The 27,353-nt window shown below is 41.1% G+C and overlaps 1 protein-coding gene across 8 annotated transcripts; it reads left to right on the top strand.

The window, feature by feature from the left end:
* The first annotated feature begins 117 nt into the window (after positions 1–117).
* LOC149314905 (uncharacterized) lies at positions 118–27,146 on the top strand. 8 transcript variants are annotated; one of them, XR_016280985.1, is made up of 10 exons: positions 118–230; positions 4,970–5,091; positions 5,896–6,034; positions 7,348–7,469; positions 13,036–13,146; positions 17,981–18,071; positions 18,184–18,219; positions 22,583–22,723; positions 23,697–23,814; positions 26,507–27,146. XR_016280985.1 is itself a non-coding variant. In XM_089522103.1 (10 exons), the coding sequence occupies exons 1-9, from the start codon at positions 134–136 to the stop codon at positions 23,811–23,813; spliced, it is 1,047 nt and encodes a 348-aa protein (XP_089378229.1). In that variant the 5' UTR covers positions 118–133; the 3' UTR covers position 23,814; positions 26,507–27,146. The 8 variants fall into 8 exon arrangements, 4 of the variants coding, with proteins under 4 accessions (XP_089378229.1, XP_089378230.1, XP_089378231.1 ...); XM_089522103.1 differs by lacking the exon at positions 18,184–18,219 and adding an exon at positions 16,625–16,731; XR_016280987.1 differs by lacking the exon at positions 13,036–13,146.
* The last annotated feature ends 207 nt before the right edge of the window (positions 27,147–27,353 follow it).

Below are 27,353 nucleotides of genomic sequence, written 5' to 3'. Positions count from 1 at the left end.
ACGTCTCTCTCTCTTAAGTAACTCATTCCCATTCTTTCCACTCGCAACGTACGTCACGGCTCTCTTCGGAGGCCGACGAAAGGCGCATGCGCAAGGGGCTCGCGAGTGAGCGAGCGAGCGAGCGAGCGCCAGCATGGACTTCACCTCGGCGCGTCAGGCGATTCTGCGCGTGCTGCGAGGTGCGCGTGCAGAGGACGTGCCCCGCCTCCTCCGCTGGATGAGGACCTCTAGTAAGCGCCCTCTCTCTCTCTCTCTGCAGCAGAGCATTGCAGCCCCTCCACTGCCCTGGCTCAATGCTTGGAGTGTTCGTGAGGCACTGAGCCTTCTCCGCCGGAGAGCTCTGGGGCCACAACAGACCACAGCTCCCGGGACTCTCTTGCACTGAGCCAGGGCACTTAAAGCGCTCCCAAACTGGATTGTTTCTGCAGTGTGTTTTGGCCACAACAAACTTCCCTAGTACTTAGCCAAGGCAGTTAAAGCGGTGTCAAACTGCATTAATTCTGCAGTGTGGCAGCAGCCCTTAACGAAAAACAAGACCATCCTCAGTGAGACTGGAAAGAATGGCAGAGGGCCTTTCCTTCTACGTTTTAATGGCTTCCCCCAATTTGCCCAACCTTCATCGGGGTGCCTTTAAGGTAGAAGGAGAGCTCTCCTGTGGAAGACTGGGCCTGTTGCATCCTCCGGTTGATACACTTTCTTCTCCCTGTCCTAAGAGTTAATATCCTGTCTGTTTTACTCACGGTTCTCTGCCCCATTCTCACAAGAGGATGAATGGAGGGATTTGGCCTGGAGTCGGCTGCCAAGTCCCAGTTCCTTATTCAAAGGCTGGGGGAAAGCCTAATATACAAAAGCCATAAGGGACTGTGTTTGTATACTGTGTGTGTGTGTGTGCCTTCAAGCCCTTTCCCACTTATGGCAACCCTCAGGCAAACCCATGGTGGGATTTTCCTGGCAAGATTTGTTCAGAGGAGGCTTGCCAAGGCCTTTCCCAGACTTGCCCAAGGATGCCCAGTGAACTCCATGGCTAAGCTGGGAATTGGACCCTGGTCTCCAGAGCTGTATCCAGCACTCAGCCAGGCCAGTGTGCCCCAGCGGCTCCTTGTCTGTACACTACTCTTCCCACAGGACAAAGGCTATTATAGCGCTTATACACCACGGTGGTTCTTCAAAATAACCTTTGGCCTACCATATGTCATTGCTTGAATGTCCTGCTGTGCTGATCTCTGCTGCCAGGAGTGAGAGCAGCCTGCGTCTTCACCCTTTGGCCCATGACGGGGTTTGAGGATCTTTTTTAATAACGCACGATAGTTAACATGTTCCACTTTATTTGCATCTACATATTTTAAGACAAATGGGAGATAGCTCTAATATTTCTATAATTGCACTTCTTGACTACTATAACTCCCTGGGGCTTTAATATATAACATCTGCATCTGCAAAAGTGAGTTTATATCTGCAGAGACTCGTGCTAAAATAACACCCAGTTCCTCTTAAAGGTACTGCCACGTTCCATTTCTTCCTCCTCCTTCCTTGCTCCTTTTTATGCTGCAAGAGACTAACATGGCTGCTTCTTTGAAAAAATTACTTCTGACTATTGGTTGTCGTCGCATGCCTTCAAGTCGTTTCTGACTTATGGTGATCCTAAGGCAAACCTATAATGGCATTTCTCCGCAGAATTGTTCAGAGGAGGTTTTCACTTGCCTGAAGCTGATAGTGTGTGACCTGCCCAAGGTTACTCAATGAGTTTCCATGGCCTAGTGAGGATTTGAACCTTGGTCTCCAGAGTCCTAGTCCAGTGCTCAAACCACTATACCATGTTGGCTCCCAACAGTGACTGTTACCTCTGACAGAAGTGGACTTGGTTTTAGCCCATAGAGAGTTCTCACTAACGACTGACATGTTTTGCTTACTGTTTTAACATTGGCAACCGCAAGTTTCTAAATTCCTTTTCCTCCTCAAGACATTTGTTGAAGTGGCAAACTGGATGGGCCTGTAGGACAAGTTTTGCACTGGAATACTCAACTACCTTTCTTCCCATAAATAAAGTGGCCAAAATATACTGCTTGGAAGCACTGTGGGAATGTACTAAACAAACAGAAATAGATTTAAAATAGATGGAATACATGCTGAGATTGAGGCATGGCAGCATGTCACACGCATAAGCATTCCATAACTGGGAAATCAAGATTATAAAGGACAACTACAACAAAACATAAGCAAAGTGTTGTTGCTGCTAATGGGATTGCACTGGCACTATTACTTCTCTTGATCTATAGTGTCTAGATCAGGGGTAGGCAACCTTTTTGAGCCGGGGGCCGGGTTGCTGTCCCTCAGACAACTGGGGGGCCAAAGCTGGGGAGTGGAGTTTCCACCCTCTGGAGGCGGGGCCGCATGCTGGGGGTGGAGCTTCCACACTCCAGGGGCGGGGCCACATGCTCCGCCCCCGGAGTGATAACAATAATAATAATAGTTCCAAGCATGGAAACTACTACAAAGCAATTCAAAAAAAAAAAAAAGAAGAAAGCATGCACACTGTCTCAACCCAGAAAGGCACAAGGTGCTGAGAGGGGATTTTGCACACACACACACAACGCCTGTCTCTCACACACACAACCTCCCCCTGTCTCTCACATACACCCTGTCTCACACAACTTGCTCTCTCACACAAACAACCCACTTCTCTCTCACACACACACACCAAACCCTGTCTAACACACACAACCACCCCCTCTCTCACATACACAACCCACTTCTCTCTCTCTGTGTGTCTCACACATACACACAAAACCCATCTCTCTCACACACACACAACCTCCTCCTCTCTCACACAACCCACTCTCTCTCACACACACAACCCACTTTTATCTCTCCCTCTCACACACAACTCACTTTTCTCTCTCTCATACACACATACACAACACATCTCTCTCTCACATACAACCTCCCCTTCTCACACACCCTCTCACACAACCCACTCTCACACACACAACCCACTTCCCCGCTCTCTCTCACACACACACACATACACAACTCGTTCTCTCTCACACACACACAAAACACACCTCTCTCTCTTACACACACACTGTTCTTACACATACATACACACAACTCCTCTCTCTCTCTCTGCCCCTCCTGCTGTAAAATGCAGGGAGGCCCCTCAGAGGCCAGGAAGGAGGCAGGGAACACCCGCGCTGGCATCCTCGCCGGCTCTTTCCCGGCTTCTGAGGGGCCTCCAAGCCCCTCAGAGGCCAGGAAGGAGGCGGGGGAAACCCGCGCGCACGTCCTCTCGGGCTCCTTCCCGGCTTCTGAGGGGCCTGAGTGGGAGGCTCAAGGCCCTGCGCGGCTGCGCGAGAGGCCCAAGGCCCCGCGCACCTGCCCTGTGGGGCTTTTGGCGGTGGCAATCGGCAGCAGGACCGAGCAGGGGCTGGTCCCAATGGCTAGGCGGGCCACATGCGGCCCGCGGGCCGTAGGTTGCCTACCCCTGGTCTAGATCAAGGGAAGTAATAGTGCCACTATATTCTGCTCAGGTCAGGCCCCACCTGGAATACTGTGCCCAGTTCTGGGCACCACAATTTAAAAAGGAAGTGGAGAAACTGGAGCATGTCCAAAGGAGAGTGACTAAAATGGTGACGGGTCTGGAAACCATGCCCTATGAGGAACGACTTAGGGAGCTGGGATGTTTAGCCTGGAGAAGAGAAGGTTTAGGGGTGATATGATAGCTCTGTTTAAATATTTGAAGGGATGTCATATTGAGGAGGGAGCAAGCTTGTTTTCTGCTGCTCCAGAGAACAGAACCCGGAACAATGGATGCAAGCTCCAGGAAAAGAAATTCCACCTCAACATTAGGAGGAACTTCCTGACAGTAAGGGCTGTCCGACAGTGGAACAGACTCCCTTGGAGTGTAGTGGAGTCTCCCTCCTTAGAGGTCTTTGAACAGAGGCTGGATGGCCATCTGTCGGGGATGCTTTGATTTGGATTTCCTGCATGTCAGGGGATTGGACTGGATGGCCCTTGCGGTCTCTTCCAACTCTATTCTATGATTCTATACTGATTCAGACAATCATCCAAATACACATACCCCCTTTTCAGGGAATTACAAACGTTTAAGGGGCTTAAGCTTTTTACTGTCTCTACTCAGTTGTTTTTTGCCTGACGCTCAAGATTCAATGGCTACTTAGCAAACATAAATAACTGGGCTGTTAAGATACTTGGTATTTCTGGAAACTTGGGAATTTCCTCGACGTTGAAGATGCTGCCCTCTTGTTTCTTAGTGACCCTGTTCTGGCTGTAGTCTTGTTGGCACTTACCACTTGAGCTCACTGTTAGAGACAATGGGTTTAAGGAGAAAAGATGAGAAACAACAGGGAAAAGGACTCAATTAAAGAGATCCTGATGTTGCAGAAAACAGATCTGTAGGAGATACAATGCATAAAAATAGCCTGCAGGTCAAAATCTTATTATTTGAGTTTTAATCACATTGATATTTCATATGATTCAAGATGCCTTGTAAATGTTCCCCACAGTTCTTTCATGATTTTCTCAAATACTGTTCCAACAACTGTTTTTCATATAATCTTTCAAATAGAATGTGTGTAAAAATGTAAGGCAAGCAATTGCTTGTTTTTGTCATTTGTCCAACACTTCAAAAGCATCTTTGATGTTTTAACATATCATTGACTGAAATAATAGAAGTTCAGTGGAGATAAAGATGCTGTGTTGGTGGATTTATACATCTTAAAATCGCTGAGTTGTCTGGCTTTTAAAAGTTCTTGGGGCTTTTTTAATAGCAATATTATTGGCTTGGAAAACTCTTGCAAGAAGTATGAAAAAAGCTGAAAATGTTTCTCAGATGAATAAATAAAAAGCTGTACATCTGGAATTATGTTCAAACTACAGTTATATTAAATATGGGTTTGACTCCACTGCCCCACATGATCTTATAAACCCTTTTGTGTGTGTTTCTTTCCAGGTGACTTTGAAGAATTCACATCTAATAATGATGATGTTATTCTCCGAAGCATTGCTGAAGATCTTCGACTTTCTTTGCCCACTGATGCAATACTCAACTCAGAGCATCTTGCTCTCCAAAAAGTATGTTTTACTGCTCATATATTCCTGTACATTAGGAAAAGTAAGGCTTGCTTATTCAGGAACTGAACAGAGGACAAGTCCTGAATCATTGTTGTAATGTTCCTTCAAGTCATTTGTGACTTATGATGACCCATTGACAGTGTTTTTGTGGTCAGAAAGAGGAAAGGAAACCCCAAAGCAAGTGGGTGTTTGGCAATCCTTGTACACACACGGCCTCTTCCTTTAGGAATGAAAAATGGAAGCATGGGAATGGCTATCATGGGAGGAAGAAATCTAACTGCTGAACTCCGACCTGACCTTAGTCACGGTCTATTGTTTATTTTAAAATTTTAAAGTATGATTTAATTCTTATATTGTTTAATAGTATTTTAGGGGGGGATTTGAGGGTTTGGGATTGTATATTTTAATCTTTGTAAGCCGCCCTGATTGCATTTTGTAGGGGGCAGGATATAAATAAATTTTATTGTTATTATTATTACTAAGAGTGTGCGCTGTGAAATTAACAAAACGGAAATGCTGTTGATTCCCTGGGTAAGAATTATGGAGAATGGGAGTTTTACAGCAGGGACTATACCCACTGAGAGGTGCCCTACTTCAGCAGGTGGTTTGTCTCAGTAAGCCAAAAAATATAAATACAACACACACACAAGTGAGGTGAAGAGCCTTGCCAACACCCTTGAAGCGATCCTATTACAGAACATCCTCCCAGGGTTACACTTTGCCCAACCCTGTCATAGGACTTAAATTGTACACCAACTAGCATTGGGGAAAATGGTTTTTTAAAGTACTTGTTATTTTTTTTAGCTACAAGAACAAACAAAACCAACTGTTCATATTGATGCGTTCCTTTATGATGATGACTATATTGACTCATTGTGTGAAAGAGGAAAGATGAGCAGAAACTACTGTCTAACCTGTGGCTCTCATCAGACAGCACCATTAGGTATGATACTTTTCCAAACCAAACTACAAAATTGGCTCTTGTGCATTACATCCAATATTCCTAAATCAAATCTGTGGGATTTGGGTTTTGTACAAGGTGGGCTGCCCTGTTGTTAGTGAGCTCCAGAAGCATCTGTCAGTTACTGGGCACCTGAATGTGAGAAAAAATAACTTCTCCCACTGTATAAAGTAATCAAGAGGTTCAGGAACAGGGGAATGACTTATTCAGGGCATCATGGGTTTGGTACAAAAACTGTATTGGCAAGATAACTCCCCTCCAACACATGTGCAGTTTGAGAAATGGCATGGATGGTCTTTGAAATTTGATACACAGATACTGCCTTAGATTGCAGCCACCCCTTGGAATACACACACACACACACACACACACACACACACTTCTATAAATGGCTGTCACTATTTTTAAAACATATGACGTATATATGGCTAACATATGTTTAATATAATTGCAGTGTCCGTTTTTGGAGAAAAGGCAGGCATCTGGGATACATCCTCAGTCTTGGTTAACATCCCAATCCTAAACACATTAGGTCCCATGTGATTCATTTGGAATTTATTTTTGTGTAATGGCAAAATTCAGTACACTATATTCACAGAAACATAGTGTTGTGGGAGGAAAAGATTGTACACACATGCAAGAATCCTTTGTTATATGTGAATTGAAACTGTTCAGTCACAGTGTCTGTAGTCCTTATTAGATCAGAATAGACTTGGGAATCAGATCACACCAAATGCACTGTCAACATCAAAACATTCAACTAATTTGGAAACACCTACTGTTAAACCTAAAGTAGTTTATTTTTCATAGTTCATTACAGTACAACATGCATTACTTAATGCCTGTTGTATTTCCCTTCCACCACTCGCTTCTCCTTTTGTGTCATGTCTTTTTAGATTGTTAGCTTGAGGGCAGGGAACTGTCCAATTAAAAAGATTGTATGTACAGCGCTGTGTAAATTTACAGCGCTTTATAAATAAAGGTTAATAATAATAATAATAATAATAATAACAACAACAACAACAACAACAACAATAAGTAGATATATGTGTAATGTTAACAATCCTATCCTGTTTTATTTGGAGTTATTTTCAAATAAATATAGGATCACATTTGTAGCCTGTTTTTGACGCTTTCCCCAAATCACAAGCTTGCATGTGGTATTTTTTGTCATTAGACAAGAGAAAAATGTATATTTACTTTCTTGGAAAGATTGGTTTTAATCCCTGTTGCATTTAGGCTTTGATAATGGTTGATAACTTGTTTTTATTTATTTTGGTGTTCTTGTTTCCCAGAGTTCATTTCCCATTCATTTTCTCTCATGGAAGTGAGGTTTCTGTATCAGCATGTACTGCCAGACCTGACAGGAAAGGTTTTGGTTGATGTCGGCTCCAGACTTGGTGTGGTCCTGTTTGGGGTAAAAAAAATTAATTCATTAAACGTTTCTTGAAGTCCCTTTTCACCTTTTCTTGGTGGTTTATTCTCATCCTATATTAATGTGTTGGCTTGCAGGTTTGCCATTTTTTGCTATTATATCTTACTCAAAATACTTTTTCCAATCTGAATCCTCTTTACAACAACACAAATCCTGTATTCTCCAATTCTGGAGAAATGATAGGGTGTATGTATTCTCTTTAATAAACCAGGAGGCAGATTATATACTGCAGTTATTATCAGAAGATGACAAAGTTACTTTTGTGTACTGCAGCTCCTAGAATCTTCCAAGTAGTATAGCCATTTACTTTTCATAAAATATTTAAAATTTGCATATTTATTTATATCTGTGCATAAAATGTTTTCTGTTATGCTTGTTTCGTATTGCAGGCCCCAGGAATCATGGCATGATTTAGAACAGTACAAATGAGAACCAATGAGTTATAACATTGAAAAACAATTTCAAAAAAATAAGGTTTGGGGCTGGGCGTTTATTTTGATGGGGTTTGGTTAATATTTTAGTAGTTATGTTATTCAGCCTAATTTATACTGCTTAGTTCAGTGGGCTCTTGTTATGCTCCGAAGTTTGGTTCTAGGACCCCTGTGGATACCAAAATCCATGGATGCTCAAGTCTCATTAAATACAGTGGCATAGTAAGGCCTCATTCCCGCCACCTTTTAAACCAGATCGTGATTCATTATGATCCAGTTTAAATGAGCATAGTTCCAACTTAATCCGAATCGCTTCAGCGATTCAGAAAGGAGCGCTATGCTTTTAACCCATTTAAATTGCATCAAAAAGACACACCCCCTTACCTTCTTTAGGGCTGAATCGATTTATTTTGAAATAAATCGATTCAGACCAAGTGGGAACCATGTGGATTTGAATCCGCTTCATGTGATGGAGAGCAGCTGCAGTGGCCCTGGCCTTCTCCCATCACCGGCCTCTGCCTCTCCGTCCCCAGCTGTCCCTGGCCTTCTCCCATCCCTTGCCTTCCGTTGCCCCCTTACCTTGTGGCCAGCGCCACAAGAGGAACAACAGGCACCGGGCAGGTGGGTAGGAAAGCCTGCTTCCTTCCAGGCCTGCTCATTCCCTCCTTCTGCTTTGCGCACCTTCCCAGCATGCCTTGGCTCCCTGGCGGTATGGACAGTGCGCTGGGCCTTCTACCCACCTGCTTGTTCCGCTGCAAAAGGCACACTAGACAGGTGTGTAGAAGGCTCGGCACAGTGTCCGTGCCACCAGGGAACCAAGGACGCCAGGAAGCTGGCCACAAGATAAGGGTGCAACGGAAGGCAAGGTACGGGAGAAGGCCGGGGACGGAGAGGCAGAGACCTGTGACGGAGAAGGCCAGGGCCATTGCAGCTGCCCCCCATCACATGGTTTATGATCCGAATGGATGAATTGAGGCAAACTAGTGTGAACCAGGTTGCAGACTGAACCAATTTATCCATTCGGATCATATATTATTCAGAACAAGAATAGTTGTATCTATGGATAAAGAATTTGTGGATACAGAGGATCAACTGTAATTAAAAGTGCTTCAGTCCAGAAGTTACATTTGCAAAATACATCAGCAGGAAACTATTGTTTGTGTTCAGTTTTGCTGTCATTGTTTTGCTTTGCCATAAGGCCAACATCTGTGTAAACCCCAAATGTTCTATGGAGTTCCTTTCCTAATAACTCAGTGACAGAATACATGTTTTAAAGATAGCAAGTTCCAGGCTCAGCTTCTGGAATCTAGTTTTTAAGATGGCAGGCCAGGCTTGAGTTAAAAACTTTGAATTGCTCCTGTGAGTCAGTATAGAATAGTTAATTACAGCACCATAAACCCAAGTGTAAAAGGCAGGCTTAAATGTTAATAAATTCAGTGCTCAGAAAGAGCTTTTCCAAACTCTGAATATACTCCACTTGTCACCAAGAAAAATCAGGTACACTTTGGCGGGTTATATACCGCCGGATTGTGGCGGTCTCCCGCCGCCACTGCTTGCAGCGTCCGGGAGCCGCAGCAGCCAAACCGTGCGGGTCCCGGACGCTCCGAGGAAGGAGCGCGGAAATTGCGCTCCTTCCTGGGCCCCGGAAAAGACGTCGCGAGGCGCTAGTCACGCACTGACGGCGTCACTTCTGGGGCACGACGTGCGGACGCACAGCGTCCGCTACATCAATATGGCGGTGGCCGTGTGGAAAGGCCGCTGCCATTTGTCACGGACTCTGTCCGTGATAGGGTAAGGGGCGTCTGGAAGAGACGCCCCTTTTTCAAAATGGGATGTCCTATGGACGTCCCTTATGGCGGTGTGTAACACGCTTAAACTCTCTTGTCTGAGATCATAGAGAAAGTAGAAACATAGCTATTCTGGAAGAAAAAGCTGACCCATATATTTTCTATCTTTTCTTCTCTGTCATTTGTCAGTAACTGAAGATGATTGTTTAAGCAGACTTTTGCATTGATTGTTGCTTGAATATGACTGTTTTCAGTTTATTATAATTTTGACTGTTTTATTGTCTGTATTTATGTCTTGTTTGATTTTTGACATTAGCAACCATCAACTGCTTAGGAATTTAAAAGACAAGATGGTGATCCAAAGAGGTTACAATATGATTTGAAAGACTTTAAAGAGACCATGCTTTATAGGGCAGTGCCAGCTCAACTATAGAAACCCACTGGGTGACCTTGGGCAAGTTGCACTCTTTCAGTTTCAGAGGAGGGCAGAGGGAAACCCCTTTCTGAACAAATCTTGCCAAGAAATCCCCATGGTAGGCTTGCCTTAGGGTTATCATAAATCAGAAACAACATGAAGGCACACAATAACAACAACAGTAGTTAAATGTATGGATACAGAGGAGAGCCAGTGTGGTGTAGTGGTTTGAGTTTTGGACCATGACTCTATGAGACCAGGGTCCAAAATCAGGGTTCAAAGCCATGGAAACCCACTGGGTGACCTTGGGAAAGTCACACTTTTTCAGCCTCAGAGGATGTCAATGGCAAACCCCATTTGAACAAATCTTGCCAAGAAAACCACACAATAGATTCAACTTAGGGTTATCATAAGCCAAAAATGACTTGAAGTCACACAACAGCAACAACTACAAAGTTGTTCCAACATTTCACAGATGAAAACTCCCACAAGTGGGGCTAAGTAATATGAATGTGATCAAGAGGGTGTAGCTAGGTTGTCCCACCTACTTAAAAATAAATTCCTCTGTTAATTTAAAAAATAAAATTACAGTGGACCCTTGTTATACGTTGGGGTTTGGTTCCAAGATCCCCTGTGTATAACAAAATCCGTGTATGCTCAAGTCCCATTAAATATAATGACAGCAAAATGGTGTCCCTTATAAAAAAAATGGAAAGTCAAGGTTTGATATTTGAAATTTATACTTTTTTTTAACATTTTCAAACTGTGTATGCTTGAATCCGTGTATAAAAAATCCGTGTATAAGAAGGGCCAACTGTAGATGCAAACCCCACTTGTTTGTTCACTAGCATTCCCTTCCTACTCCTGCTTCTTTGCCAGCCAGTGAATGCCGCTTTCTGTCTTAATGGCTTTTCCTCCACCATTGGTGGGGCTCTAAAATGAGGGAGTTCCATGTCCGCATCTCTTCTTTCTGTGATGAGGAGTGTGTGGAGGCATGACCACTACCAAGGAGGAAAGGAGGCGAGTAGGTGCAATCCTCTGTGACAGTTTGCAGTGACTGACAGCAAACAACAACAAAAGCAGGCAGCACAATAGATGAGAGGGAGAAAGTGGGAATTCTTTACATCCACTGAGAAACTGGGAATGGAGAGTGTTAAGCATTGCTGTCTGGCCAAACTGCTACACTTGCGGTGGGAGAGAGGGTTATTAGTTCAAGTTTGAGGAAATCAACTGAGGCTGCATCCACACTGCAGAAATTATCCAGTTTGACACCGCTTTAACTGCCATGGATCAATGCTATGGCATCCTGGGAATTGTAGTTTTGTGAGGCATTTAATCTTCTTTGTCAGAGAGCTCTGGTGCCCCAACAAACTACAGTTCCCAGCATTCCATTGCATTGAACCGGTGTCAAATTGGATTATTTCTGCAGGATGCAGCCTGAACCACTAAAAGCTTGGTAAATTAACACTTGGTTAATTCCATTTATTCAGTTGGTCTGCTCGAGTTGGGAATACAATGGGATTTAGACCATAAAACAAGTCACCCCACTGAATGTTAGTCTTGACAAGGAAATAATAATTCTATGTTTTTCAAAACCTGCATGGATGCCCTAATCACTTAGGATTCAGTTAGGATCCAATTATGTTGGCATTATTTTAACAAATTATTTTAACTGCTGAAATAGATGCAGTGTGAGTCTTTTCAAAATTTATCTTCAAACAGAAACCTATAAACATGGTCAGCTATAGCATTCAAAAGCTAAAAACATCTATAGTGTTAAAATGAAAGATAGCCTCAAGATAGAGCATCCACATTTTTAAAAAACAGTTCTTTTCATCATATCCTTGGCTCTCACTGCATACGTGGCAATTTGCCATGTTTCATCTTCAGAGACTGCTTTACTTGCCAGAGGGTTAAACAGTTTCAGAAAGCTGTAGTAATGAAGTCATGGTTTAAGAATACCTAATTAGGCTGTATGTTTTATCCCATAGATCTTGGGATTTTTAATTTTTGATTTGTATTTTCCCCATCACAGTCCAATACTGTGAATATCTGCTCAGAATAAGTTCCATTGAGATCAGTGGAGCTTAATGTCTGGTAAATGCATAGAAGATTACAGCCTAAATGTAAGTTATAGCATTTTTGTAGCTAAATCTGGGTAGATGTCTAGCAAGCTTGCCTGTCTAACATTCATTGTAATTTCTATTATAAATTATTTTGTAGCATAAATATTCTTTGTGGTCTGTGCCTAAGACAGATGGGTTTTCATGCCTGCACAGATACTCTTCTGGAATGTTCTAGAGCAGAGGAACTTGCTGGGAACCCTTCCTCCTCTTGCATACTGTGCATGTCCTAGCTTGCCAAGTTACTGTCCCATCAGTTTCTTTTTGTCTGCCAAACAAGTAACTTCTTTTGATGTTGAGTAGTGTCTTTTCTCTCCAATTTTCTCTAAATTTCTTCTGTTTATTTGTGTGAGGGCACAGATGACCACTTGAAAAAACACAAAGCAACCTGGCCTTCTCTTGTTGGGCTTGTGAGTAGAGTAGTGTTTGTCCTCTGCAACAAACAGGCACTTCTCATGTTTCTATGTACATACAAACCAAATTTCACAGAAAGATTTTTTATGATGCCTGCTACTATTGGAGCAAAGGAACATAAGAAGGTGCTTTACAGTGCTCTCACTGGCAGCAGTGCCTCAGACAGGATTCTTTCCAAGCCCTACCTTGAGATGTTGGGAATTATGTAAGGAATGCCTTCTGCCATTGAGCTAGGCCCTTTTCCTCATCCTATGGCATATTGTTTTGGAAATAGGCCCTATTAATAATGGGAACCTTTAACTTCCAATAAAGTTCAGCTTGACCTTTTCAGTTATCTTAAAGACAAAACATTCTCAGCTTTTCTCCTTTTTATTTTAGGGCTACTTTTATAGCTCAGCATCTCAGCTGTATGGTGTTGAAATAAATGCAGACTTTTGCCAGTTGCAGGAAGCTATCACTGCAAAATACCAGCTGTGTGACAGAGTAAAGGTGATATAACATATTTGACTGTTTTATTTACTGAAAGATTACCACTTATGAAACCTGTGTTCCAGTAACTGTTTCTTTTTCTTTCCTAGAGCTAGAGGCCCATCTCAATCACATGCATACAGGTGATCTAATAAAATGTTGAGAGATAGTGTAGCAATTCATGTTTTTTGCTTAATAAGATAAATATTAAAGATTTTTCCTGACCCATAAGAGGAATAGTAAAGAACAATAATATTCATAATTTGTGCAGCACTCTGTTGTGTTCAAAATATATCACATGTGTTGCCTAATAATAATAACAACAATAAAATATTTATGTGTATCCCGCCTCTCCCTTTTGAGAATCGAGCGGGTAACAGCAAAATCAGCTACAATATGAAAGCAATAACAAAAACATTCCCTTATTCCCCCATCCCCCCTGCCCTCCCTCTTATAAATATAAAATTATAACAATAAAAAGCATATAAATAAAGAGATTAAGGTGCAAGAGGCAATACAGAAGGGGCTGATTAAGGAAGCAGATCATTCTATCCTGATCAGAGAACAGTCTGGGAAGGCCCGCCGGAAGAGGACCGTTTTAATCGCCTTTTTTAAGGTATCAAGAAATGTTATCTGGCGGGTCTCTTCCAGCAGGTCGTTCCAAATTTTTGGAGTGGGAATTGAAAAGGTCCTCTGGGAAGTCTCCACCAATCTGGATTTTCTTGACTGTAGTAGGTTCTTCCCAGAGGACCTGAGTGTGCAGGAAGGATTATATGGGAGGAGGCATTCCGTCAAGTAAGCTGGACCCAAACCATGTAGGGCTTTATAAGTAATAACCAACACCTTGTACAGTTGTTCCTCCATATTTGCTAGGGTTAGGGGAACAAGACCCCCGTGAATATGGAAAAACCGCAAATAACAAAAACACTGTTTTTACCTGAGAGGACACCTCTCTAGGAATCTCTAGGTCCTCCAGTGCAACTCTGTGGTCAATGTCCAACATACACAGACCATAGAATGGCACTGGAGTAGCTACAAATGGTCTTTCAGTGCAACTTTTTGTTAAAGTTGACCACAGAGTTGCACTGGAGGACCTAGACAGTCCTAGAGAGAACATATTAATGAAATCCATGAATAATCAAAGCCGCAAATATCAAAGCCACAAATATGGAGGGATGACTGTACTGTGCCTGAAGCTGATAGGCAGCCAATGCAAAGATTTCAAGATAAGCGTAAAATGAGCGAACCTAGATTTACCTGTGACCAAACTGGCTGCCATATTTTGAATCAGTTGAAGTTTCTGAACGTGGCACAAGGGTAACCCCATGTAGAGTGCATTTCAGAAATTGAAAAGAGAGGTTACCAGCGCGTGAACAAACATTTCTAGGTCCTGCAGCTCCAGATAGGGTCGCAGCTGGTGTATCAGCCGAAGTTGATAACAGGCACTCCTGGCCGTCACAACTATCTGTGAAGACAGTTGAAGCAATGATTCCAGGAGCACCCCCAGACTGCAAACATAGTCCTTTAGGGCAGTGGTTCCCAACCTTCCTAATGCCGTGACCCTTTAATACAGTTCCTCATGTTGTGGTGACCCCCAACCATAAAATTATTTTTGTTGCTACTTCATAACTGTAATTTTACTACTGTTATGAATCGTACTGTAAATTGTACTTAGCTTCAGAGCATAGCAATGCAGAACCCAGCATAGAAAACCCCATGATTGGCTAACCTTGGGCAAGAAGTCACACTGTCTCAGCTTCAGAGCATAGCGATGCAACCCCTCTCTGCAGAATCCAGCCCAGAAAACCCCAGTGGCTCAAAGTGAAACCAGAACTCATTGGCTGTGCAGTCCCTCTTCCTTTTTGCAAGCTCTATGTTCTGAGACAGGAAGAAAGCCATCCACCTCTGGTCCATTGTTGAGGGCAGTTGCTAAGCAACCAGGGAACCTGTGGCTGCCCTGCAGCCTTCAGCAAAGGTTAGGGGCCTTTTGTTTGGGATTCTGAGGGTGGTCTTAGGCGACCCCTGTGAAACAGTTGAGCGACACCCAGGTTGGGAACCAGTGCTTTAGGGGAAGTGTGACCCCTTCCAGGACTGGTGAACATATCTCCATACCCAGATTAGGGTTATCTATCATGAGTACCTCCATTTTGTTTGGATTCAGCTTAAGTCTATTTTCCCTCATCCAGTCCACTACTGACCTCAGACATTCATTCAGAGGGGAGATGCCCTCCTTGGTCACTGAAGCAGTCCGAGACATTGAGAAACAGATTTAAGTGTCATCAGCGTACTGTTAACACTCCGCGCCATGTCTCCAGATGATCTGACCCAGTGGCTTCATGTAAATGTTAAACAGCATGGGAGACAGAATGGCGCCCTGTGGGATGCCAGATGTCAGCTCTCTTTTAGAAGAGCAGCTGTCTCCCAACATCACCATCTGGAACCTGCCCAAGAGGTAGGAATGGAGCCACTGCAAAGCAGAGCCTCCAATTTCTAATTCCCTCAGGCATTCCAGAAGGATACCATGGTCTATGGTATCGAAGGCCGCTGAGAGGTCCAAGAGCACCAACAGGACCACACTTCCCCTGTCGATGCCCAGACGGAGATCATCGACCAAGATGACCAAGGCAGTCTCTACTCCGTATCTTGAACTGAAGCCCTTTTGAAATGGATCTAGATAATAGGTTTCATCCAGGACTCTTTGAGTTGGTTTGCAACCGCCCTCTCAATCACTTTGCCTAAAAAAGGAAGTTGCCTAAAAAGTAAGAAGAGATACTTGTAGTGATCTTGACAGTTCCCTAAGGAAGGTCAGCATTTACACCCATGTCAAGATGGGGAAACAGGTAGAGGCTGAAAATATGAGGGTTTGACTCCTGGTGAAGTTGAAGTATGAGAAAGCTGTAGTTTATAGCTCATTTTCTTAGCCATATAGTCATACAAAAGCTAACGCACATAAGCTAAAAAAAACCTTGCCTAGCTTTTTACAATCTATTCACACCTTATTGATCATAATATGTTTAATCTTCTCTGGTTAAGTACTGTCCCTGGATGGGGAACATGCAGCCTTCCAGATATTGTTGGTTTGCAGCTTCCACGTTCTGTCACCATTGGCTGGGATGAATAGGGCTGATGGGTTATGCAGTCTAACAAGATCTGAAGGATGGCACATTCCTCACCCCTGTGCTACCTAATCAGTGAATGTTGCTGGGATTAAATGTTCCCTCTCACTCTGTTAATATACATGGCATTCTGTTTGCTTAATATATACAGTATACAGTATTCAGTTTTTAATTCCATTACAATCAAAAACTGAGATGAATCTTTATCTCTGGTAGCAAAAAATATTTTATAGTGGAATGTTAAAGAAATGAGACATTGTCTGAAAAAAATGTCCAAAAGAGGTCAAAATAGATAACTTCTTCCAAATCAGTTTGTTTTAGTGACGCCGATTACTACCAGGCAGTATTTCATGTTAAAAAAGTAGATTTTTTTTCCCTTTCAGGTGGTTAATGCAGACATTTGTACCCAGGCTTCTCTTCTTCAGAATGCTGATGTTGTTATAATGAATAATGTATTTGAATATTTTTTGGACAGATCAGAGCAGGCCAGGTAAGTTAGGTGTTCTAGAAAACAGGAATATATTTTTGATAATAAACCCGTTTTGCATGTTCAATAACCTATTTTTTAAAAACCAGAATTGAATTTTAATTGAACTTTCTCTCTCTCTCTCTCTCTCTCTCTCTCTCTCTCTCTCTCTCTCTCACACACACACACACACACACACACACACACACCATAAACATTATTCAAGACTTGACTTGTTTCTCTTCTTATCTGAACACAAAAAAAACTTGTTCAAGTTATGGGTCACATATCAACATGGTTCATGTTCTAACAACAGCTGTAATAACAGCATCCTCAAAATGCAACTAGTTTTCCCTCTGTTATGCAATAGAATACACTATTTAGCAGCTTCACTTCTTGAAACCTTTTCAATAGAAAAAGGTATTTTATTGTAATGGGTTTTGGGTTTTCCTTTTGTACATATGCAGAAATTCTTCTGGCTCTTGGCAGATCTAAGCAATATGAACTATGTACATACTTTGGCTAAAAAATTGTATAAAGTTACCTTCTTTATCGTTGTTCACCTTGAGCTTACTACTTTGTTTGGTTTATTCCTTTGAAATGGTGGGTTGCTATCTTTGCTGTAACAAAGAAACCTTATAAGATGTATTAGTTATTGTTTCTTTTTACTGAACAGGTGTGAATACTAAGCAGCCAATACTGCATGATTGACTTGGACCAATGATCCCTTTTAAGCAACTTGATTTTCCTAGATTCTCATTCTTCCATAACGAGTTGAGAGCATTATTTACAAGAGTAACATTTTCCTTGTTTTTGAAGGGGTTAGCCACTTTATTTTTATTGTAAAAATTGTTATTTCCTTCAGTCAGTCCATTAAAAATTGGTACTTAAATGTCATACTCTTTCAGGTGAAATATTTGTTCAGGGATCAGAGCGATGTGCTAGAAGAATATAACTTCTGTTCCATTTTAAACATGTTGGATCCAACAACTTCACATTCCTCAAAAGGTTGTAATGCTCGTGTAGATCAAGATAAGCTTTTAAGCATTCAAACTTTTTATGTTATGAAAAAGAAATTCATCAGTTATTTGTTCTTGTGAGACTGTGGTTGAAATGTGTGTGAAAAGGGAGGATCTGTGAATCTTGAACATAGTCACAGAAGACCAAATTACAGATGTGAGCTATACTTTGTTGGAACATGTTGTATTGTTTTACATACTAAATAGTTCTGGGAGGCCTGTTTCATTACATATCTAAACACATTTTATCCTAGATGCTGGGAATTCATCTATCAGAATGTAAGAAAGAAAGGGTCATTATTAGTGACAGTCCCAAGCCTCGAGAAATCTTTTTCAGATCTTCAGGTAAATAGCTATTTTTAAACCTGCGTAAGTTGTCAAATTTGGAGAGGATTGTTTTGTAGCAGTGTAGCACTGATTATTACAGTTGCTGATTAATAATACACTTCTGTTGCAGAAGAAACATTGATGTCTTGTCTGAGTCACAACAGATGTGAGTGCGATCTCCTGACTCAAAATGTGGTGTGGTCATTTTTAAAAATATAGAACAGCCAGAAAAACCAGCAGTAGCAGAACATGCCACAAACCATCCTGGGCATAAAATACTGTTTGAAAACACTGAAATTCTGGACCATGCCACCCACTACCATATCAGGATGCACAGGGAAGCCATTGAAATCCACAAACATCTAGATAATTTCAACCGGAAAGAAGAAACCCTCAAAGTGAACAAAATTTGGCTACCAGTCCTGAGGAATAGCAAGATAAGGACTCAGCAAATGCAAATGAGAAGTCTCCCTTGGATGAGTATCTAAAATATCCAGGGGTAGCCATCCAATAATTTCCAAACAATGATACCTTTATGGGGACAACTAAAATGCACAACTACATGTTGCAAGCTTTCAAAGTCACACTGGCTTCTTTATCAAGCAAACAGGAAAAAACAAATTGAAAATGTTAGTCATAGACTTGCATTTTCTGTTTCTGGTCTTAGTTCAGATGGTAGGGAGGGCTATCTACAGGATGGCACCTCCCCCTTTGGTCATGGGTCACTGGTAGATTTTCAAAATCAAGGAAATTTAATGTTCATTTGCAATTTAAAGAAGATGTTTCCTTGGAATCCAGCATGGTCAAAGGGGGAGGTGGGCCACATCTAGACCCTTTGTGCACAACATGGTCAACACTGCCAGATTGCCTTATTCTTTTGCCCATGTCAAAGCATAACGTGTTAATACACAACAGTGGAACAGGATATCTCATGATCTCTTTGGTGCATAACATCACAAAAAGACGTATTATTTATTTATTTAATTTTTATCCTGCCTTTCTCCCACAGTGGGACACAAGGTGGCTAACAACACATATAAAACACATTAAAACAATTAAAATTGTAAAATTAAAATAGAAAAATATTAAAAATTACAAATATAAACTTTAAAACATACAAAGTTTAAAATAGTATTTATTTATTTGTTTGTTTGTTTATTTTATTGTGAGTGTCTGTTTTCCAGAATGTTGATTATAAATGGTGGGGGAAGTGAATGAGGGGGCAAGACAGACTTGTTTGAACTGCCTCCCTGTTTCCTGCCATCCAAAAGCATTCAGCAAGGTTTCTTTTCCAAACTGGCAAAAGTTCTGGACAGGTGGAGCTTTGTTAGGAGCTGAGTATACACTGCAGAATTTCACTGAAATGTCCAATTTTGCCTTTTTAAATTCTGTTGTAATGAAAGGGTATCACTGCAACTAATTTGTGTAGTATATTTTCATGCTTGCTAAAGGATTAAGTAAACAAAGAAATTAATAGAAGCCTTGCAGCCATATTTTGCTCTACACAGTGCATCTGAGAATGATGTGAAGTCAACACATAGCATTCCCTGGGGCATTTGTACCCCAATTACAAAGTTTGTACTGGGATACATGGCTTTTTTTTTAAAGAAAGTAGTGGGCCACCTTTTAAAAATATTAGTATTTTAAATATTTCACTCTTATCGGCTTCTTTACAAGTGTACATGCATACACAGCAGGGAGGGAGTAGCATAACATTAGGTTACATCACCCAATCTTACTTTTCTTGCAGTTCTGCTCTTCATTTTGTTTGGAGAAACATAAAATATTACATCTGAAGGCAACTCTGACATCTAGCAGCTGTAAATTAAATTAGAAAAGTACGGTCTCCCGGTGCCTAGTTTTGGTCCGCGGGGAAGCTGCAGCCTCCAGACTTCCCCATAGACCAAAAAGAACCCGCGAAAAGCAGGTTCTTCTTGCGACAGCATTACGATGTCACATTGCGCCAATGGCACACTCGTAATGTCGTAATGGTGCTGCGACATGTGGACGCTATGCGTCTGGCATGTCATAATGGTGCCGCCTATCTGTACAGGGCGCTGCCATTTTGACACCCTCGTCACATGTGAGGGGCGTCTAGAAGCACCGCCCCTCGCACATGACAAGGGCGTCCTTTCCCATCCATCTGGACCAGGCCTATGACATTTCATCAGCAGAACTGATGAAAGAACATTTCTTTTGGCTTTGTTGGTAGGGTAACATTTAGCCAACATTAGCAGGTATGAGAGGCCCATGGAGTGATCCTCCAAGTAATTGCATGAAAAGCACATAACAAATATTTTTACAGCCAACTACAATCCATATAAATAGATCTCTATGCCCTGAAGGACAGAAAATTCTAAATAAATGATCCTTCATATTATTGTAACTCAAAAAAAGCAGAGGGAGGTTCTAAGCAGGTACAAGTAGGAGGTATATATAAATGTTTCAATTTTTTCAAACCCCTAAGAGTATCATTCATTTTCAGGGCTCCAGTCAGCCTGGCACAGAAGCCTTGTAACCCTGGGAGCAATTTGTGGGTGAGGGCAAAGTTTTGGGAAGAGGACATGCAGAAACCATGCCTCCTTTCTTCCCAGCCATCCTGAAGTCTGTGTTGAAAGCTGGCAGGTGATGTGAAAGATCTCTGCCTGCTATCTTGGAGAGATGCAGAACAGACAAAACTGGGTGTAACGAAACACCCTTTCTATTGTACCACCAAATTATGTGAAGGCCCCGTCCAGTCAACCTTCACCCTAATGCTGCCACCAAATTATGTGATGCACAACCAAACCACAATCCTTTTCTATGATGGCAGGTGCTTGGGACTTTTGTTATCCCACCGCTGCCACCCGTGTTTTGTATTGTGAGTAGTGTGGTATTAACTCAAGTCCAGGCGTGTCCTCCTTGGATCAAACAAATAAAATTTTATTTACAAGAAGATTTAACAGTGTTGGTTTTAATATAATACCTTATGTAATTGTTACTTTCTATTTTGTTATAGTTACTGTTGGGTTTATAAATCGTTATCTAAATCACCAGTTTCTTATAACTAAGATCCACTCAGTCCTTCTATTAAGTTCCTCACTTAGACCTAGCAGTCACCAAAGTTAAGAATATCCCACAGGATATCACACTCCAGCCACTCCCTTTCCTAGAGTCCTGGAAGTATAACGGTAGGGAGCCCTTTCCCACTCAGACTCTACCCCAAACCATCCTTCTCTATCCCTGGAACCCTCACTCTCAGGATTCCAAGCCCTAACTGACTATTCCCTCAGGAGCTCATGGAACCCAGTCCTCTCTTGGACTCAACTGTTCCTCAACTGTCAAATCCCAACTGTCACCCAACTGTCAACATTCCAACTGACAAAACCAATGGACACACGGAATGTTCAAAAGTCTCAGCCCACATTCTATTGGCTGGACCTCAGCTGCCTTCTGATTGGTCAGCCGGGTGTTCTCTGCACCACACTGGGCTTGATGGACTGGTTTGGAGCAGCCTCCTTGCTTGAACTGGTTTGGAGCAGCCTCCTTGCTTCCTACAGCATTGCCAAATCTGTACCTGAGCATTTGATACATATGTAGAATGAGAGGTCTAGAGAGCGAAGGATGGAAAATTGTCTTCCCCTTTTCCTTAAATATTCTTATCAACTGCAGGTTGGACTTTGATTTTTAAGCTCATGGCGCACATTCCTACAATCGTTGGGTATACCTAGTTTAAGATGTGAAGGATTTGACCAGGCAGATACACTCTTTTTCTCACCTCTCTGGTTTAGTTCAGCTTTTCTCAACTTGATACCTCAACATTCCATACATCTTTGAAGCCAGACTTTGAGACAGTTGTTTTTTGAACTACAGGAAGGGTAAAACAAATAATCATATTAGGTGGAATGGTATTGCTAATACAGGTACTGCAGGGTAAGTGGCCACTGGCTGGAAGATTCTGGAAACTAGTCTAAAAAAGGAAGTTTTCCAAGCTCTGCTTTAAGCACTGGTCACTTTCTGCTGTTCTTGTTTTTAATATAGAAAACTACAGACATCTTCATACTATTTCCTCAAATACAGTGGGCCCTTGGTATCCGCTGGGGATTGGCTCCAAGAACCCCCCCCCCCCAATTGATGTCAAATTCTGTGGACGTTCAAGTCCCATTATATAAAATGGCATAGTAAAATGGTGTCCCTTACATAAAATGGCAAAATCAAGGTTTTCTTTTTGAAAATAATTAAATATATTTTCAAGCTGTGAAAGGTTGAATCTGTAGATGCGGAACCTGTGGATAGTGTATTATTATTTCTTTCCTGCTTTTCCTCAAGGCAGGATACAGCATGTTAAAATACAAAACACAATTAAAACACATAAACCCACAGTTAAAATACAATACTGTACAACCATCAAAATACACTCATAAGAGTACATATACAAATTAAAAAGTCATGATTTAAAATTGACTAGGGTAGGCTTGCAAGAAGAGATATATCTTTAATACTGTTTTAAATGCAGTCAGCATTTTCAGCTGCTATATCTCCTCTGGCAGATCATTCCACAGTTGGGAGCGGGGAGCAGACATATCCTCAGGGAAACCATTGCCAATCTAGTCCTGCCAGTCGGAACAAACATTTACAGGGTGGTTCGTATGAGAGAAGAAGATCCTGTACAAGATCTGGACCCAAACAATGTAGGGCTTTTATGGACACAATTGCCTTGTTTCTGGGTTGGCGTTGGGATTTTGGTTTGGGGGTTTGTTGTTTTGTTTGGGGTTTTTAATGTTTTTTTATGTATTAGTCTCAAACTCATAAATACTCAGCCACCTCAATTCATTACAAGAAGGAATAATGATGGATTTATAGACAGTACATAAAATAGTTTTGTCCACATTTTACAAGTGTCTAATCATTAACTTTTTAAATTTTAATTAAAAAATAAAGTGGACAGCTATATAGCTGCCAGAGAATTATATCTTTGTAAGACTATGTGCAGCTGTTGAATTTCTGTCTACTGTGATACCTCTTAATATTTCACCCAAGTGCTGACCACATTGTAAAACAGTCCCTTATTAAGAGAGCCTTTGCATAAGCTACCTATCTCAATAATAGTCATGTGTATATGTGTGTGGGTCTGTTGTGTGTTGATTGCTAAACTCACGAACTACACAGTCCCCTAACTTGCAAATATCAGATGAAAGAAAATAATAGTTTAAAACCTCCAGTGCTACAGTCCCACATGTGTGAACAACAGAACTAGCAGAGATGCGCAGAGATGCAGTTCAGATTAAAAAAAATAGTGTGAACAACAAATCAGGAATGTGTGAGGGAGATTATTCACATACAGGCATTGCAAAACAAAATGTGTGAATAACCCCTTGGATTCCTGCCATTTCATGGATTCTCTGTCTCTCTCCAGCCTCGCAAATACAATACATACTTTGCTACTTTTGTGTATTGTGCATTATGTGTATGCTACTACAGGCATTCCAAAATAAAAAAAACCAAATAAACCCAAATGTGAAACATTCCTGATCCCAAGCATTTTGGATAAGGGAGATTCAACCTGTATTTAAATATCCCTTTTTTTAATCTGCATTTGTTAGCTGTCATGGAATTTATATGCACTGAAGAGAGGATATAAAAACACTTTTCTTTCCTTCCCAGGTGAATATTCAGTTGAATCAGTGGGTAGAAGCAGTGCCATTGGACTATGATGTATTCTTGGAAGAAGATGCTGATAGAGAAGCACTTGAAGAAATTTACTTATACAAGATTCTCTAATGTAAATATGTTGTGACTCTCAAATTGTGTTGAATTATGGTTGTACAGTTCCTCAATGTTACCAGTCTGGAGGCAGCAGACCTTCATGTCAGAGAGAATAATTCCAGAAACTATAGCCATATTCTTGGTTATGTAAATGGAAGAGATTAAAAACAAATCTCTTTGGCTGAGTTCTAGTGAAAATTGAGAAGAACTGTTGCCCATGATTAAATAACAGGAAATGTAACATGAATCACACTCTAAAATACTGTAGTTTTCTCGCTTTTTGGCCTAGAATTATTTTCACTTTGCCCTGGTCTTTGAACATACAACATATAGCATAGATGATTCAGTTTGTTGATCTAGGTTGCATGGTGGCACATCAAATTTAGATTAAGACTGAAGACTGCCACTTTTATCTTAATTTCCCCTTCAGTGAATGTCTGCTGTCAGTCTGCTGAACATAGGAGGAAGAGTGTAGGAGTTTTGGAACTATCCTGATTCAATATTGCGTCTTTCTTCCACTTAAAGAAAGGTGGGAGCAGAAGAATCCCAGAGTCATGCACTCACATGCAAAAACAGAGAAACACATATTTTCTGCAGAAAAGAAAATAATAAAACAGTTTTAATTGCTAGAGCTCTCTGAAGGGATGATGAAATTGCCGAGCTTATTCTTTTCACTTTAAATTTCATTTAAATCACTTAAGTTTCCCCATTAGGAGCTTGCTTTTCTTCCATAGTAGACAGGAAGAAAATAAGGTTCTTTTCCCTGACACAGAATGGAAGGAAAGCTGAGTGGAAGGCATATTCAGAATGTGAATGGGGGACAGACAGATGGGTGTGAGCATGTGTGAATGGGACCCAACCCCTACCCATCACAGGCTTTCAGCCCTGCCTACCAGTATGTGTTCCCTGACATCTCATTCACCACCATATAAACATTTCCCATTCAACCTGTTACTGTAATAAGGAGCTTTTAAAAACAGAAGCAAAATAAACCTTATGTCTCAGGTTTGAGGGTGTGCCTGATATGTGGAATCTATTTAGGGGAAAATATTTATAAAAACATTTATTTTTGATTTTGTATTTCTTGTTAAGAACCTGACAGGAAATCACGTCTTGTTAAAATCTTGGCCCAAAGTGGCCTGGTTTATGAAATTCAGTGTTCTGTTGTATTCAGTCCAGTTAAAGTAAATTTGAAAAATCATCTTGATAAAGGATTTTTTAAATTGTTCATTTTTTGAAGAGGTTTATAAACTCAGTGTCCCTTTTTTTTAAAAGGAAGTGTTAATATGCCGTCTAAAAAAAGAGCATCTGTTTAGTGTTGTTCAGTTTTGTTTTTGTTTTTCTGGCTAATTGGAGATACATGCAATTCTGTGCAAGCACATGCCCCATTACTTGTAAATCCACGACATTCTTAATCTGCCCCAGATTTTATCAGGCGTTCCTGCTGTTTACATCTATCTCAGTCTTTCAGCAATTTACGTATATGCCAGATTTTTGGAGAGCATTTAAAAGCAAATATGATTAAACCAAATTCCACTGATAGGCATAAAGATCTAATAATTCTAAATGTTATATACTTGAATTTTAGTCAGGTTCTCAAATTTCATTGTAGCTAATACAGCAAAACATTTTTCCCAACTATAAGAACTCATTTATTTTCTTGTTGTTCTTGAAAAAGGGACAAATCTGTGTATGCTTCTTAAAGAAGCTGTTTCTGTTTCCCCACCTCCTCCCCCCCCCCCCCCCAATCAATGCCTTTTATTTTGGCAACTGCAGTTTGTCTATGCTTCTCATTATATGTAGTTGCTACATTTTATGTAGTTACATTCTGTGTGTAGCAGTTTGAATGTTCCCTAAAGTCAAACTATGTGTACTTCGAGACATAGAAGGTCCTTGTCACTCCCAGTTAAAAGGCATTGTTGAGCTATTCCATCTTTTCCCTTGACAACTGTTCTTTAATAAGACAGAAGAAACTGGGTGAATGTAGGAGGGCTGCAAATTGAGGATAACATTGGCTGGTGTGTGTATGTTTTCCTGGGCTTCTATGAATGAGGCCCTGTTACTGTATAGTAAAATCCTTGTGTGGAAGCAAGATATGCTTCCTTGTGAACTCTGTAGCAGTTTCTCTAATGTATATTAAGCTGATGTTTTTGATTTAAATGTGGAGGGACATTTCACTGTTCCCAAAACATCTGCAGCTTAATACATGCTTATCATTTATGCATGCACACCACTTGTTTGAGGCATCCATTCTAATAAAGCCCAGCTGGTGAGTTCTCGTTCTCTCTCTCTCTGTCTCTCTCATGTTTAATCTTACAGTCAAATTTGATAATTTAACTCACAAACAACCCCCCCCCCCAATGCATTTAGATATCAAAGAAGGCTGGATGGAATACCAAGCTCCATCTTCCATTCCATTCCATTCCTGTACTTTATATTCCTAGCACTTTTGCCAATTGATTGCTTTATTCTCTTATACCTCAAATAGTATCAGGAGTATCTGCAAAACCAGTTCTCTGTTTAATTAGCCTTTTTAGACAATCATTCAGATGAGTTTGGTGGCCTTGTGATTTGTAACTGTAGTAAATGTAACTAATTTGAAAGTATGAGTGAGAGATGACATAAGAGAGAGCTACTGAAATCTGTTGAAAATTTGAGATGGCGAAATGACATTAACTGAAATCTCTCTCTTTTTTTTTTTTTTACAGGGCAATTGTTTTATTATCTGCTGTTAAGAATTTAATCAGCCCTTTTTTACATTGCTACTTATGGCAATATCTTTAAAGAAAATGTTCGGTCAGATGGCCAATGTACATTCTTGGTAACCCCGACTTGCTGTGTTACTTACTTGGTTTGCGCACAGATTTTCTGGGGTTTCTCTGCTTGGATGGTGGGACCCATTCGTCTTCACTTAACAATTCATCAGGCAGAATTCAATGGATGACATGCACTAAATGATATTTGCCCAGTTCCAGAAGTGTGTTTTCCTCGTTGTCCATATTCTTTCGTCTGTTTATTGAATCCTGACCAGACTGACTAGTAGTTGGTTGTTCGTCTTGTTCTTCTTGCTCAACAGTTGGACGCTGGGTTTCAGGTGCCCCTTCCATCTTCTCATCAGGCTTAGGTGTGAATGCCTTTAAGTGCCATTTGAGCAGCACCTGGATGGGCATTTGAGCACCTGGCTCCAGGTGATGGCAATACTAGGGACACTACTGTTTAATCAAAGCAAATAAAAGATCAGAAGAGTACATTTTGGATAACCCACACCACAGTTAGCTTTATTCTTAAACAATCCAAGCTCTCTTCAATGCTGTTCAAAACAGAAATAAAGATTGTGTTGGATGTACATTCTTGTATAGCATTTGTTATATGTCATTTTAGTATGCAATGACAGAGGCATCCATAAATACAGCTAACAGTTCACTGCAATTTTATTGTTTTCATTCCCTAAAACATGACACACCCCAAGGAGAAATCTGGTGTAGCTGTGGTGTCCAGCTCCATGGGTATTTTTTGTGTTAGTGTTACCACTAGATGGCATTCAAGACATTGACG

Source organism: Sceloporus occidentalis, unplaced genomic scaffold (assembly GCF_023333645.1).
Source record: "Sceloporus occidentalis isolate IW3139 unplaced genomic scaffold, rSceOcc1.0.p SCAF_4, whole genome shotgun sequence".
Classification (NCBI taxonomy): domain Eukaryota; kingdom Metazoa; phylum Chordata; class Lepidosauria; order Squamata; family Phrynosomatidae; genus Sceloporus; species Sceloporus occidentalis.
Note: the sequence above shows the minus strand (reverse complement) of the source record. Positions and strands in the feature narration are given on the sequence as shown.